The 17,690-nt window shown below is 34.0% G+C and overlaps 1 protein-coding gene across 1 annotated transcript in view; it reads right to left on the bottom strand.

The window, feature by feature from the left end:
- The window catches only part of FBXL17 (F-box and leucine rich repeat protein 17), a 282,413-nt gene that overhangs the window by 177,826 nt on the left and 86,897 nt on the right, over positions 1 to 17,690 (bottom strand). The window contains exons 5-6 of the mRNA XM_066181845.1: positions 11,110 to 11,217; positions 2,602 to 2,732 (exon numbers count right to left, since the gene is read on the bottom strand). Of these exons, the coding sequence (XP_066037942.1) occupies positions 2,602 to 2,732; positions 11,110 to 11,217 (239 nt within the window). The remainder of the gene's footprint in view (positions 1 to 2,601; positions 2,733 to 11,109; positions 11,218 to 17,690) is intronic.

Genomic DNA, 17,690 nt, shown 5'->3' with positions numbered 1-17,690 from the left:
TTCAGTTATTTAAGAAGAAATGTAATGATCACAGGATTACCTCTAACACCATCTCACAAGCAAGAAAGGACTGTAAGTGTTCTAGAGTTATACTCTTGCTTATGGAAAGAATTTTAATGGATTTCTAGAAACAATCATGAAATCTAAAATAAAATTTTAAAACCAGTGACTTACCTCTGCCAAGCAATAATCAACGGTCTTTAATAGCTACTTAGCTCTTGTAAGTTATACTGGTATTTTAACAACTTTCTAGTTTTCTTTAACACTCAGTATTATGCACAAAGAAATGGAGCAAAACAGTTTTGCAAGGCTTTAAAGAAGTCTCAGCCCTCAGTACTCTCCAGTGCGCAAAACGCTGTCCTATTAACTGTGAAAATATCTGGAATACAAGTCCTACGTAGTTGGATCTCACAAGTAAACCTGCCTGATAATGGGGTGGGGAGTGGGGGAGAGGTGGAACTAATCTTTATTTTAAAACAAGGAATCAGGAAAAACATTAGACTGCTACTATCTCACTGGAAAGGTATCAAGACACAGAATCTCCTCTGGCACTCCCTCTGACTAGGAGCCACTCAATGGCATCAAAAAAAAAAAAAAAAAGAGAAAAAAGGTAACGCTTAAGTAATTAATAAATTAATTTACTTAGTTTAAATTAATTTGCATTTTAACCCAAGCACCTGAACACTCCTGTGAGCTTCTGAAGGCTCACTCGTATTCTCAAAGTGAGTACGCTCAAAATACTCAGCTAAACTGGTGTCCACCTCATTTGAAGTCCTGTAGTTGTCTCATGTTCCTTTTTTCCATTACTCTCAATTGAGCTCTTAGAAGTTCAGACTAGTATTCAGTTCGGACTAGTATTTGGAGTTTCATGCCATTTTTAAAATAGGAAAAATATCTGAATTGTCGAATAACTGTTTATAAATAAGATTTACAGGCACTAATTATTTTCTAAATTCTCTTTTTTTAACTAGAAGGTATTGCAAATTGCCAAACTTTGTTATAGTAAGTACTAACAAGTATGATCAGAAAAAAACATGAAATGGAAAACCTTAAGATACAAAAATAAAGAACTAAAAGTTACATACAGAAGCAGATTATCTCTAATTGCTGGAAAGGGCTTCCTTTTCTTGCTAACATTCACAATTCTTTTAATTCATACTCAGTGTGATGTTTTAGAGTAATATGTGTAAAATTAAAATATATACTTATCATTATACTAGTTTTAGAAAAGAAATTAAAAGAACAGTTTGACAGCGGTTCAGATCAAATTTAGTAGACTGCCATATTCAAAACATTCAAGCAGATGGATATATGTTTCTAAGTACTTTAATTAAAACCTGAAAACTGCCTGTTTTTTTAACTTGCATTTTTATCTTATTATTTTTTCTAGCTTATCCTAGAATTTTCCAGTAACCTCATTCAGCATGTGAAAATAAGGCCCTACAGACAGAAAGATCTGAGGCAACTAAATTCTTTAAAACCAGTGAGGTTGCATCAAAGGTCCGACCTAAACCAACAAAGCCAAAAAACTGTCTTAAGGGCTAAAAGGAGTTACGACAAATTACTGGTACTTCCTCTTGCACACATTGCAATTTTATTACTTTTAGAACACTACACTTTCACAAAAGTCTAAGCTCATCTACACATCAGTACACCCTTAATGACTTTCAAAAATCTTGAAAGCATACCTTATTAAAAAATCCAAAAAGTAATAATGGGAAAGAAGTACAATTGCTAGAATACATTATTCTGGTTTATATGAAACTGTTTTAGAACCCTTCTCTGTTGAAAGTGTTTATTTCCTTTCTTTTTTTAAAGCACCAGTTATAATGAAATAGTCTAGTACAAGTAATTAAAAATATTCTTTCCTGTGTACCCTCAGGCACTGACTTTGCTCAACTTTTTTGTTTTAAAAGAAAACATTCACTTTTAAAATTCTCAGTACTTTTTATTTTTCATCTGATTCGTGATATAACTATACATACTCTTTGTCCACATACTTAATGTTGATATAAATTAGTTGATCTGAAGACTGGAATACAGCAGGATAGGAGGTATTCTGGTCAAAAGGAAAAGACTAGGTAATAACCTAGTTATTCTTTCATTTTCATTCTGGAGCTCTTTGGAAAAAAAAACCCAAAATCAACCAAAAAACTTTGTTGCCTTCTAAAAATACAGGAATTCTACTATTTAATTCATAAGCAGTTTACTTTTACTTGCGTAGTCAAGCATATTTCATTGTCTGTGTGCATATAAATTTATCTAAATCCTGGACACCTACTAAAGGAGTCAGTTCAGTTGCAACTGAACATTCCAATCACACTTCGTGCAGAGCACATTCTCCTAAAATCTGTATGAAACAAATTAGTGCTGCCATCCAGTCATAACTAAACTTTTCTCTATTGCAGAAATAAGCAAACACTCCACAAAATAGGTGACTTACCTAAATCTGGATGATTTACACAAAACAAGCAAGAACTCAGCAAACACTGTCTCCTTTAATCAATATCCTCCAACCCCCAAGCCATGAGGAATTATTCTCAACTAACACAACTAGTTAAATTTGCATTACACTGCTTTTGGATGCTCTAATGAAGTTACCTGTCATTAATGATCCAGTTCAGACACAGATTGAGAGAATTAAGGTTTTTGCATCTCTTTACTATTTCCATCACGGTTTCATTGTCCAGTTCTGTGATATGACGTAGATCCAAGCTCGAAAGATTTCTTAGCTATTGAGACAAATATGAGAGAGAGAAATAATCTGAAATTCATTCACATACGTAACTGTTGAAAAAAATGTTAATTTTTTTGGAAGTAGCACAGTATGTGAAAGTTATGAAAGAAATTATCACTGTATCTTTTACAAAAAGCAAACATGCCAGAGATATTCACAGAACTCAGCTTGAGCAAAGTTGTGATACAGGCCCTCAGTTACTGCAAAAAAATCCAGACATCCTCACTCCAGGTGACATACAACCTACAATAAGGGCCTAGGCCTTCCTCCTCCTCTTAAACATAGAGTATGAGATCCTGAGGTAATATAAACTCATTTAACCGTAAGAAAAATAAGGCATGGAAGGAACTGAGACATCATGTTTATGCTTAAGATTCAAATGAATGCAATTAGTGACTCCAGAGTATAAGGCTTTCAAAGTAAACAACACAAACTCTCTGGAAAATACAGTATTTATACTTCAGTCTCACAGCACAGTTATCAATAACAGATTGGATATTCTGAAGAACAAAACTTGGAGTCACAGAACAACATAATTAAGAGTTATGCACTGATTAAACAGATTTATTACTAGTGTCAATCATTCTTGTGTCCTTCAAAAACAAACTCTTTTACAACTTTTATGAGTTACGGATGCAAAAAAAATCTTTTACAGACTTCTCGAGTATCAGTTTAGTCATAATAACCTCCAAGTACTGTTTGCTTTTTAAGCTGTCTGAAATAATCTCTGTTGTACTCTGGAAAAATAATTGCATAAGGCAATATTGACACTTTAATTAAATTTACTTCCCTGTAAGAGAGAAAAAATTATCCTCATCAGCAATTTAAGTCACTAAGGATTTGATTAGGTAAAGGCACACAACTGAGATCACTTAACTGGTCCACTTCAATAGGTAATTATTAAGTCAATGTATTTAGTGCAGGGGGTTGAGGGAGAGGTGGCAGCATGGGGTGAGAAGAAGAAAAGTAAAAGAAGAGGACTTCAAATGTAGCAGCTTTCTACAGAAACAGGAGTTTTATTCTTTAAGTTTTTAACAGTCTCCAAACAAAAGCTGATGATAAACTACATACCATTCCCAAAAATTCTGCAAAACAAGCAACAAAAAACAAGAACCCTGACCTCTGAAGAACACCTGCAGGGTACATCTACAGAATCTAGGACAATAGTATGTCTATTATTACGATACTACCACTGTGGAGGTACTTGCCATATTCCCACTGAAATTCTGATAAACTTTGCTGGGTATTAGGAAGCAGAGTATATAGTGATTGATACTGTGTTGGTAAAATAGACACCTTTTACAAGCTCTGTCTACTCTCATTTCATACATACTGCTCTAACATGAAGTTTAAAAGTCTTATCTTCTCTCTGTCTAAAAAAAGCTCATAACCAATCTCTCATTTTTTCCTGCATAAATTACAAGAAGGGGAAGCTTACAGCAGCTGTCAATTTCCTCACCTTCATACAGCTACTCATATCAGGTGTTTCAGCCTTTAAACTATGCAGGCAATAGTGTGGCCTATGCCTATGACGTACAAAATATACCTGCTGGACAATTCAACAGTGAGTATCTTCTATGAAATTAAACAACTAAGGAGACTTAAAAGACAAGCAGAAAACCTCCCCACTTAAGAAAACCCCAAACTTTCTTTCTCAACAACATTCTTCTTATGAGCAGATGACAATACTGGTGACTCTTTTGCCATTAGTATTACTTCCAGACTAAAAACCATGAATTTACACTAAAGTATGAATGCATGGAGAGAGGTCAATAGTCCTTTAAAAGGTGCCTAAAAAACATGGCTTCAGATTAGGTAAGAGGCAACAAGAGTATATTATCTACATTGATGATGCAATGATGAATTCAGCCGAAAGCATTTGTGGTTGCCCAGTATTTTGGCATTCCACGCATGGTGTCAAAACCCCAACTGAATTCCTAGTATTCCTGTCCACCAAATTAATAGGGTTCTCAAGGTAGATTTTGTCCTGTACCATCACAGTAGAATCATTCCCTCATTGCTCCTTTCCTTCATACTAGTAATAGTCTATCATTATAATCAGTATACAGTAACTCAACCATCACTTGTCTTTGTTACTGTCACATTCCTCCATTTTAAACACCTTTTCGACTAGGTAGGTTAACAAGCACAACATACTCAATGAAGAAAACCTTTGTGTCTAAGAAGTTTGAAGAGACTGCTTCAGATTGATACACACTCAAGTATAATTTGGTCTCTACAACCTTGAAATTGCAATTACAGAAGTGTCAATGGTTTTCAAGACCTGCAGAACTGCATGCACACTCCCTTTTGAGAAAATTTTGGATCAATCTGAATATGACAGTGAAAAGAATATCTATCTGCCTACTTAAGTCAGAGGTATCAACATCTCATTACTGGCAAGAGAATTGTAATAAATGTGTATATAATGATTCTTCATTTAAATATATATATATACACCTCAATAACAAATTTCCTATTTTACATCTTACCTGAGAAATAATTTGAGGGGAAAATGCTACAATGATACAATCACTACTAAGAAAAAACTGAAAAATACCCAAGCCTTACATTTTAATACTAACCCCCACAGATAAAAGTAGTATGACATTAAAAACAAAAATCAAACTTCTCCCAAGTAGACAATAAAAAACAGATGCTAGACTCTACAGTGCATTCACAAATTCTGAGATTAAATAGAGTACCTTTAAACAGCATTTTCTCATCAGAAGGAGAGAATTCTGTGACTTGAATACTCAGTCTTACAGAACTAGGATGCAAAATGTTTTTCCTTTAGTGTTTAGTCTTTTTTTTTTAACCAAAACTAATTTTCTTCATGCAACAACACCATTTTACGAGCAATTTCAGGGCCCTTCTTCTGCAGATATCCAAGCTTTTCTTGAACTCTTTATTTCACAGCTTCGCAAATAACCATGCAGGAACAGAATTTAAACTTTGAACTCCACTACGTCAGTCAAAATATTTTAATGGAAACTGGACTATTTAATGTGACAAAACACACAACGCAAATAAGTAGGCAGAGGGCTTAAAATATGAAAAAGAAAATCACAGATTTTTCAAAAAGCAGCAACACTTAAATTAATTGTCGCTGAAATTACTGATTATCACCCATTACTTTCGGATCTCAAATATTTTAAAATATGCTAAAATCTCTGGGGTTTTTAAATACTTTTGTTGGTTGGTTTAAATGAAATTTTATGCTGATACATTTCAAGATTCAAATTATCATACTGTTTGCCTGAATGTCATGCAAATAATAAGATTTCTATCTTGACTACTGAAACTTGGAATATTAAAATATGTGCAGTGCTTTAGGTGATAGAAAATTACTACTGCCATTGGGACCATAGGTAATTCAAGTGTGCATGTATCAACTCCTGAGAATATTTAGATGTTGTTGCATTGAAATTGCTAATATAATAGGGACAAAATTTTTTTTCCACTGCACACATTTCCTCAATTCCTGTAGAGATAAACTGCCCTAAAAAGCATAGAAGAGAACAGAACCATGGAATCATTTAGGTTGAAAAAGAACTTTAAGCCTGAGTCCAACTGAAACCTGAAACTGCCAAGTCCACCACTAAACTATTCATGTAAGATTAATCCTCTTCAGTATGACAGCCAACTTATTTCTGAAGGAAAGTGTTTATAAGGATTTAATGAGCTTTAAACTCACATCTTTTGCTAATTAAGCTTAATTTTCTTGACATTCTCTGTATATACATGCCTTCAGGGAGTAAACTGCTCTCAGATTTAAGTCTCCCAGAGCAAATGTATGATTGCAGGAAATGTTAAATAGCAATGTGAAAAAACCAGTAAACTACATTCTTTTTATTGTAATTTCAATACAAACTATGAACTATTTTTTCAAAAGTCACATGCATTAATTTTTACTGAAGAGCTGCCATAACTGAACTACACAATTGAGATACACTGTGATCCTAAAACAGTAATCATACATGGCTTAAGAATTGGAAAATGACTGAATATTTAAAAAGGAGACTATTTTCCCATAGACTGATTAAATGTCTTGCATATTTATAAATTTTAATTTCAGTTCTTAGGTACTGTGAAACATTAAGGTCCCATTGCTTAAGTAACAAATACACAATCAAAAACTGTGTTGTAAGCATAAAGATTTAATTACTTCTAGAGCAGGGACTTGGACACACATATAAACTACACATATAATACCTGTGTTACAAGACTAATTTCCAGTTTATAAATTCCAAAAGTTGCTGTAGAATTACATTATTGCTGATTCATAGTTTACATCATCATGTTATCTACTGTCAAGTACTACTAATGAATTTTTTGGGGGGTAGAGGGGAAGTGCCAGTTTCATAGATCCCACTCTTTCAACCATGTAGTCTTCTCTGCAATGTCTTTTTTACTTCCTTGAAAGAAATGGCAGTTGGGTACAACCACCAAGTTCTTCAGAATATCAACAAAAATCTCTTAAGAGGGACACAGTTAACTTCATTCAACAAAATCATCAGGTTCAGTTTGACAGGATGCAAAAACGTTCACTTACACAGCATCATATTAGTTAAAGTTTCAAGCCAACATTCATGAAGAATGTCCCAGCATCACTGTCTTCAAAATCCCCCACTTAATGTCTTTTTCCTGTGATTGGAAGAGTAATATTTAAAAGGACATATTACTAAAGGCAAACAGATTGAAATAAATCATATTCCATCTTATGAAATCCAGTTCATTATACAAATTGATTAAAATACTGTTTTCTCTGTACCGAGCCAAAGAAGAAGGAATCATGCCCTTAGTCAGGAAGAGTAACGATTTTAAGATCAGAAGGTATGCTGAAATATAACCATAAAAAGAGCATAAAGCAGAACACTTTTGTGTCAAAACAAATCACTTACTAGAAAGAAACTATACATTACCCCAGTTCAGAAAGGGTCTAACAAAATCAGTCCTGTCATGTGTAGATTATCATTATGTATCTGTCATGCTGATGAGGACTACACTGAATGAACCCTAAGAATATGATAATAGAATTTGGTCCATAAATCTGAATTTTGAGTGACTTCATGCTGACCACCAACTCAGACACAGCTGTCACTAAGTTGGACTGGACGTGGGTAATTATTACGAGATGAGGAAAAAGTGAAGATCACATTATTCCAAAAAAAAAGTTCTTAGATTAACTGTCTTCATGCATTGGTGATTAGCAGAGTAAGTTAATTATTTTTTTATGTTGAGGTTCTGTACAAGGATTGGTACCTAATTAGATGTCTGTAACACACTTCACCGGTCTGTAAGAAGTACATGGTGTAGAAGCAGAGAGTTCTATTCCTATGAAAAATTACTGTTGTATATATATATATCAGTAACCAAAGGAAGAAGCCAAGGAAGTGGCTTGGTAATAAAATTATACCTAGACGTCAACATTTGCTGATGCCAGCTGTTAAGAGTTCTATTAGAAAGCAACAATTAAACTACTGAGAAGCAATTACCACAAGGGGAGGAAAATGCCACTGCTCTTGAGGTCAAAGATGTAACATTAAAAAATCACTACCTCACTAGAAAAAAATACTAAGTTTCTTATTCTCACCTAGTTAATCAACAAAGATTACCCATCTGGTTGTTCTGTCTTCAACACAATCATCTAATGTGCACAGGCACTTTTCATATTTGTGTTGATCTTCACACTTACAGGAGGAGCAAAGTAAAAAATAACCAGGGAAAAACTCATGAGAGACAAGGATGTGTGGAGGGAAGAAAGAGTGCAAACAAGAAAAAAATTGTACATGGAAAGCTAAATAATTGGTAAGTTATAAAAAAATATAAAACAAGAAAACAGGAAGTGGAGATGTGGTGAAAACAAAAAATAAATTACAACACTACACATGTGCTTCCCTTCTCCACAGAAACAACATTCATAAAGTGTTGGACTGAGTACTCTGATGTCATGGAGGAGGTCATTCACTTCTTTTGTGACAATGTTTCCCACATTAAAACTCCAAAGGAAAATGAAACATTCAGGTCATCTGAACAAACAACTGGTTTCAACAAAGAGTCTGTGAATGGCATATAAACACACTCCTTTTTTCCCTTTCTTCCTGTGTATGTACATGAAGCACCTCTCATCTTACCCAATAATCATTATTTACTTTATCTGTAATTTTTTCAGTTTATAATAACTTCAAGGAAGAAAGGCAGCAGCATGATGACATGGTCTTGCTCAAAAAGCAATTTTTTTTGATTGTTGTTCTGTTCAGTAGCAAAATAGTGAAAATAGACCCTGAATGTTTCTTCTTCTTCTTAAGTATATAACACTTTCTCTTCTACACCTCACAATTAGCTATTAAAAAAGCTCTGTGATGCAGCATCACTGTTATTTAGAATTTTTCAACTGCCAGTATTTTTAAAGAGAACTAACATTACTAGGGGGAAAATACAGTAATAATCAAATACTCAATTTTTATACATCAATCCACTCCAAAGCAATTTCACAACTGAGGCCATTGCTGTTATCTCCAGCTTGCACACAGGAAACAGGACAGAAGGCAACTAGCTCTGCACAGCCTGGAGGGACACACTAACAGGCCATGGAGAGCAAAGAGCAGATTCCACATTCCCTAGGAATACCAGACTGCAATTACTACTAAACACTTATGAAGCACCACTTAAGTACTCAACACAAAACCAAAGTGCACATGGTTAGAACAAAAAATGATGCCATCAGCAGATAAATTCTGGCAAAGACGGATGTAGCAGATGATGTTACCACTCGCTACAGGTAACATCATCTAAAATGCTTGTCCCCATTTTTCTTATAAACCCCCTTTAAGTACTGAAAGGTTGCAATAAGGTCTCCCTTGAGCCTTCTCCGGGTTAACAAATCCCTAACTTTCAGTGTTACCACATCACTGTCTTTGCAGTATTCACAGCTTACAGAAGTTGTACAGATACAGCTTGAGGGAAGGAAACTGAAATACCTAAACCTCAAGTCCCAACATGCACCAATTACAAGTAATTACATACTGAGTCTAAGCAGCCTCTTAGATATTTTCTGAAGGACTATGCTCAAAAGGGTCGCTCCAATGTAAATAATGATTTCTAATAACTTATTCTTAATAAACACTTGAAAATCAGAAATACATATTAATAAAATCAAGATCTTGACTCTTCTTCAATCTAATAAATGCAATTATAAAGTCATTTTGTTGAAGGATAAGACATCTAGCATCTATTAAATACTCAATAAATCTATGTCAGAATAATAACAAAACCAAAGTAACCAAAACATGTAGCTGAAAAGTGATCCTTGTGGAAATTTCCACAAAGCCATGGACTACACAATTTGTCTATGTCAAATTTTTAAAGTGTGTACCTCCTATATTTATGTTGTGTATATAAACATAAGCTTACATAGTCATACATATGTAGTTTTCATAGGATATGAAAATAATTGTATCACTTCTTTCTTCAACAGATACACACGCCATTTACTCATCACTTCAATACACAGTTCATTCAAAACGGCATCCTTTGAGGTCCTATTAACTTTACCACACAAATTAATTTCCCTGGCTTATTTCTTTTTGCATTTCAATTCTTCTGTAGATTCAGCTAAGTAGCTCTAAAACAATGAAAGTAATTAACATATATGCTGGATGGTTCTGTATAACAATAGGAGACCTTCACAGCTGCATCAAAAAACTGTTCGTTTTCATCAGGCACACGCCATTTTCATTAAATATGCTCTCTACTTCCTGCTTCAAGATCTCTTTAGTATTTTCGTGTTTGCATGATCCCTGGATTTACTTTCAGTTACAAATTTTAATTAGATGGTGTTTGTCCACCTCATCCAAGTCATCCATTTTACTGAACACTTTAATTACTTCCTGCAGATTCATTCAAGTTAGTTTTCCCACACATCACTCCTCTTATGCAAAAGAAAAAGGAAAGAGAATAAAATGTATCTATCACACTATCTATGTAAAATAAGAAGATGAATAATGTCAAAATGTATGTACACAAGGGGTACACTGTTGCAACCAGAGGTCTGCCTAAATCTTTTGCAATTATAATTTTGCACTTTAAAATGGAATTTTGTTTGCAATGGAATCAGCTGTAATTATGCATATTAAAGAGTTTTGACCTGAACATCACTGCTACTTGGGAGAAAATGTATAATCCCATAAATATATTTTTGGTACAGTGTTTTTATACAGTGAAATCTAAATATTGCCAAGTTCACTCAGTCATACTTCTGTCCATGTCAGTGCTATAAATCATACACGTAATCTCATCCTGGTGAATACCTATGACATGGTTATAGTCCAATACAGTAATAACTAGCAGAAAGTAGTTATAATACTTACATTGGTAAGGTGAATGACTCCTTTTGAAGTAACAGAGCAGCCCATGAAACCAACATACTGCAGCTCAGGGCAATGTTCAGCAAAAGCTTTCACTGACTGATCTGTCACCTACAGAAAAGGTAAACGGGTAACAGTTGAATAGGTGATATAAACCCATATTAACACAGCTTAAGAAATCTGTACATAACACTGGCAAGTGGCTCATTTAGACTGTTAGTATTATTATTACCACTACTATTATTTATTTCAAGAGTTTGAGAGAAAACATTGGGTATGCACAGTTTGCATAGATATGCATGGACATATGTGCATGAAAATAAGTAAGAAAAATATTTTTGGCAGAAGACAGAAAAAAAAGAAACACAAGGCAAGAGATGATAGATGATTCAGATCTTAATGTCATCCTATTAATGTGCAAATAACCCAAGTGACAACTATATCCCCTATTTTCAGACGTTATATACAAAAATTACAGCACTAACAAATTTGTTATTGGAGATGGAGACGTTATCTAGTTTATTGTTGAGAATTATTTATTTCTTTATACAACTATTTTTTATCTACAATTAAGCTTCTATAGTAAAATTTAATAACTATAAAAAACAATCTGTTGTATAAATGCATTGCTTTGTAAGTAGACTAAATGATGAAAAGGAACTTTCTGAAAAATGTTATACTGACATAGGAACACTTAGGACACTGTCACATCTTCCTTTAAACATGTATGGTTTGGTGGTTTTTTGTTCGTTTGTTTTTTTTCTCTGAGAAGTATATATTCCCAGTGCAAATGGAAGTAATGAAAAACCATATACTGACCGTGGGACAAAGCCTGTATTTTCAAGCTACACCGCTCAGGAACATCTCACTGTGACTGGAATTTTAACTCCTGAATGCTGAGAACATTCAGAACTTCTATGCACGTCTTCCTGACTCCACAGAATCAAAAAGCAAAACAAGTTTTGAAATGTCTAGCACACAGCTGAGCCTCAGGTGAATACACACAGGAACACTATTCCTGCTGTGCTGTGGATCACCACCATCCAGAATTCCAACTTGCCCAACATGTCATGTTCCTGCACCCTGGCAGCATATGGTGACCTTGGTGAGGACTCGGGCAGAACAACTTTTGAAAAGATAATCCAGAGATATGGGTTATAGGCCCACTACCTCATAAAAGCTGTATTGCTTTGGGGTTACTGAAAATTGTTATAGACCTAGTGCAATTTTCTCAAAGCAACAATTTCTCAGTGAGCAGAGATTTTTACTGCTGCACATCTGCCAAATAAAAAGCAACCCTTCTAGTACTGCGTATTTAGAACCTGATTAAACTGAAAACAGACCAAAAGAAAAGGAAAAAGGGTCAGATGAACAGATTCAATCAAAAATTGGGTAGTGATCATGGGGTTAAAAAAAAAGCAAACCACTGCAGTAAGAAATTTCTTCTTCAATATGATCTAACACAGCCTTACATTTTTATTTTTGCTCATCTCAGCTAGAGACAGCTACACCAACTATTACTTTGTTTGAGAAACTGATTATCAAAAACCTGTGACAACTACTATCACAAGTCAAAGGCTTAGAAATTTGCAGTATTTATGATGCTACCAGCACCAAACCAGAGCTGAAAACAAGAGTTTATCACCTACAGAAAATAAATTTGAACCTCTGATACAGCTAATGACCTTAGAGAAGGACTCTATTACAATCTTAGTCTACTCATCTACAGAAGATTCAAGTGTAACTCTCTGTTGCAGACAGGTTTGCCCCACCTGTCAAGAAAATGCAGTCAAGAAAAATCAATGGCATAAATGTCTAATATCACAAATTCACTACAGAGCTAAAAACTTCAATCTACAAATAGTTTCTTACTTATAGCTAACATTTAGGTGCATAAAGACTTAAAAAATTGACATTATGAATGCAAATAATAAAATTCCTATGTCTTAAAATATCTTCTTTCCATACTTCAGTATTTTCTGTAATCTAAAGAAAACCTGTGTAAAAAATAGTTTTACTAAAAATTAGTAACAATAGATTATGACCATTTACATTACATAGTTTACAGATTAGCTGTGAATCTTTTCAGTGCTTGTTAGATATGTAACATCTATTTAATCAGAAAAAGATTCTTCATTACCTCTATATGCCAGGCAAGCCTCATGATTTTCTAGTCAAAAGGAATGTGACATAACGTGATTATGCTTTACAATTACTGTGGTAGTTTAGACTCATATTTTGCTACTGCAAATAACAATTTGTTCTTAAATCTTGACTTATAAATAAAGGAGCAGTGTTTCTGGCTTTTGCTGTCAGACAACAAAACTCTACCATCTGCAGAAGATTACTTCAACTTTTATTGGGAAACACTGTAAAAATTGTCTCAATCAACACTGTACCTTCCCATCTGCAGTCTTTGTTATACCAGCATCTAGGAAATCATTACTTGTTTTTCAGACCTTATGTCATTTATAGCAATTGATTTTTTAATACCATGCTTCCCATTCAGACAGCCTGTAATGAAGACCACTTGATATCCTGTTTGGTTAAACACTTTTAATATGATTCCACTTTCCTATGATTGTATTAGCTGGGAAGGAATACTTGTGTATGTATTTCTATATTTACATATACACACACTTGCAATTTCAGTAAAAGGGCTTCTCCTAAGATGAATATAAAACACTATGCATGGAAAATACCAGATCAAAATACCTGTAATCTAAACATCTGCTAAAAAAAGGTTAAAAGGTAACATTTATATTACATCTTTTTGTTCTTTTTTTTGCAGGGCTTGGGAAAAACAAGAACATGTAGTAATTTGGAATTTATTTAAAACTTATGTGTAAAATGATAGTCAAGTAAAATTACCTAGTCTTCAGTAAGAATAACAGATAACTAAATCCTATTTGTCCTTATTTATATATGGCTCAAAACCATAATGATACAAAGTATTTATGCAGAAGCTTGGTTTGACTTTTTTTTTTTTTTTTAATTAGACCTACTTGTATCAAAACAAAAAAAGTAGATAAAGATCAGCCATATCTGAAAGGGAGATCAGACACTGGGATGGGCTGCCCAGGGAGGTGGTGGAGCCCGCGTCCCTGAATGAGTTTAAGGGGGACATGGCACTCAGTGCATGTTTGGTCAAAGCTTGGACTTAGTGACCTCAGAAGTTTTTCCAACCTAACTCATTCTGTGATTCAGTGATACAGAAGCAACAAAGTTAAAGTTCAAGGATGCTTCTACAACTGGAAATATCTATTCTTCTGCTTAACTAGGCTTTCTTCATCATCTGCAGTATACAGCACCGATGGTAAAAGAGACTTGTATTTAGCTCCCACATGCAGCCTGGGTCACTATTTCTATCAGAAGTTGGTGACAGAAATAATAACCTCTTTTACTGTATGCATGTGTTTTTTACACTTGCAAGAGATGGTCTGTTCAGCAGAATGAAAGAAAATGAAAGAAAAATAAGTGCGTAATGAAAAAAAAGCACGGAAAACTAGCAGTGATATGTATGCAATGATTATGCACCTTAACACGGCCTCTTTGTTATGCAATGAGTTAGCTGTATGTTAAATCTTCACTACTCAGGAGACAGAACAGGTACATAAAAGGTGTATTGTAAATATGGCTTCTGTGAATGAATGAATTTTTAAACAACTGACATTCTGATGCATTATACAAGCAGATTAGACTAGCATAATCTAAGACTAGATTACAACAAAATATATACTGCAGTTCTACAAAAACTACCCTTGTCACCAAAGAAATTCATACACAATTCTACTATAGAACACAGTATTGTTCTTCTAAGAATCTTTAGTAATTGGATTGTCTAGTCGACCTTCATTGACTTTCATTCATCCAGTCTTGCTTCATGTTAGTCTTGCTTTGAAAAAGTAATACAGGATGATGAGGACAGATTTATAAGTTACGCACTAAAGCATTGTGAATGGGAAATACAGTGGTCTGGAACTAATGGCACAGATTTTGTCCCTATCAAAAAGATCTATGATAAGTGAGATATGATTTAATCATTTTCTCTTTATGTATTGCAGCCTGTTATATGCAAATTCCAGTTCTGTTGTTCTACAGAAATTCAGTATTTTGCCTACTCTGAATTAAATTCCAAGTAAGTATTATTTTATTTTACATTCTATTCAATAAATGAAAGTGCAAAAAGAAAGACTAAGGTACAACAATAGAAGTCACTCAAATCCCAACTAAAAAGCCTCGCAATTAATGAACACCTACAGAAGCTCAAACAAAAGTAACTGAAAAAAGAGGTAGGAATACAAAAAACAAATGGCACAGAACAAATACCATGTTTTCTTATTTAAACAGGTGCACTGCACTGTCTGTAAGTAGATTTTAATATGCAGTTTTTTTCATGCAATATACATAAATAAAAGTTGCAAAAATATGTAAAATATTTCTCAGAAAAATAAACTGGTAGAGTAAAAATATGCTGTCATGTAAATAGAGACTCAGTCATGAATCTAAGTATTCATTACAAAAGGCAATACTAATGGTAGAAGAAACCCTTTTTCTCCCAATTCCGTATTCCATTAATGTTTTCTCCATCTTGGTCGGATGCCAGCTTAAGCAAACTTTATTTGGGCACCAAAGGAAGAAGGAAGGGAGGGCTTCTAAAATTCGGTTTTATGTTTGAAGAGTGATTAAGTTTGCAAAAAAGCTCATCTACCAATTCAGTCCTAGAACTTTCTTGCCTTACCTATGCATTATTATCTCTACAGACTGAGGCCCACATGCCACCCACTCTGAAACCTGCCCTGCATGAAGCACGTGACTACACCCTCCAATACTGTGTTTAAGGTATCACATACTCAGTGTGCATTCCCCTGGTCTGTCTCCTCTGAAATTCCCGTGTGACATAACCTACCATGATGTGCAGATAGGAAAAATTCTGGTATAGTTTTGGTCTAACTCATTTTTACCAAGACTTCTAGAATATATTAATTTCAAATGATGCAAGCAAATCATAGAGCAAAAGCATTTATCAGGGACTAATTTAGATCACAGGTGAATTCAATCACAGTCACAAGTATGCAATACATACATACAAAAAAAAAAAAGAAACATAAAGTGAAAAGACTGCTAATACACAAAAATATCTATAGACTGTAAACCAAGTCAGTCAGGCTATCACTGTTCTATCAGCACGAAAGAAATTAAATATCTACGAACGTCTAAGAAAAAAAAATCCAAAAATCACAATCACACTGATGAAGTAGTTTTGAGAGAATATGCTTTAATACACGTGTGCTTAGATAGGTACTTCCTACTTAGCTTAAAATTTGCCTTACTATCTCTGTACAAAAATTATCAGATGATGCCTCTTTCCCATAAAGGGAAAGATGACCTTGTCTCTCCTTTGACTAACACTTTCAAAACTACTTTTTAGGGTTATCAAAAAGGGTCAAAAGGAAGGTCAAAACAAAGATCATAGTATTACAGTAGAATGCTATTAAATTTTACATAGTTGAACTAAAGCATAGACTTTAAAATATTTAAGATTATACATACCTTCCTAGTCCTGTGAATAGCAAATTACAAGTAAATTCTCTTATAATTTAACCACATTTAAATTCAAACAAAAATTCAATTTTATTTTTAAATTACTTTCCACAGGAGGCTTCAATACCCGAAGTATTTACCAACAGATTTAGTCTTAAGGTTCCACCAAACAAACCAGGGCCCTCATTAGCATCTGTTCCTAACAATATCTTAACAATATCATTTCTTAGGAATACATTATACTATTAGATTGACCACAAATATAAATCCACTTCATTTTAAATTAATGGTTATTCAGCACAAACTCAGCTTAAAAATACACAAAAATAAAGACTACTACACACAAATAAAGGGCTCTTTTGTTGTACCTCCCTAAGAAAACAAAAGGCAGAAATGGTGGAAAATGACATTTCTGTTTCAAAGATTCATTTAAAGCTTAAACTGGAAAGGACTTTTCCTACTCAACAGGACTGATACACTGCCTGCTTTCCACAAGCATCAACTTAAATTATATTTGTCATAAAAGCTGTGACAAAGTAATTATTATTGGCAAACATGCATTTAATTCATGACCCCATATTGCAATTACAGAACACAGACAAAAATAAGGCACGGATAATCTGTCATCACACTCAAGTACTCAGGACACCCAAATTTCATTAGTGAACAGCAGAAGGCAAGGCTCATCTGAACTAACTGCCAGAATATATTTCTTCACCTCCAGTAAATGCAACCACTTGCTTAATCGAAACAGAAATTCAACAACTTCCAGCTTTAACTTTAAGCAGTACTACCAATTTCTAAGAGCACACAAAAGAGAAATATAAATCTTTCCATTCCTTCATCTTTGAAGAAAACTACCTGAAAAGGAAATGATCCCCATTTTTTAATATATATTTTTAAAGTTTCCATTCAATCTTCAATCTCTTCACAATCTTGTTTTATAACTTAATGTAGGGGGGTTTTGTTAGAAAAAAAGACATTTTTACAGAAAAAAATGTGTAGTCTTTCATAAAATAAGACATTGCTGCTACTAATGG

Source organism: Chamaea fasciata, unplaced genomic scaffold, assembly GCF_029207755.1.
Source record: "Chamaea fasciata isolate MVZ Bird 193981 ecotype frontalis unplaced genomic scaffold, bChaFas1.0.hap1 SCAF_4, whole genome shotgun sequence".
Taxonomy (NCBI): domain Eukaryota; kingdom Metazoa; phylum Chordata; class Aves; order Passeriformes; family Sylviidae; genus Chamaea; species Chamaea fasciata.
The sequence above is the reverse complement of the archived record's forward strand: the minus strand, read 5'-3'. Positions and strand labels throughout refer to the sequence as shown.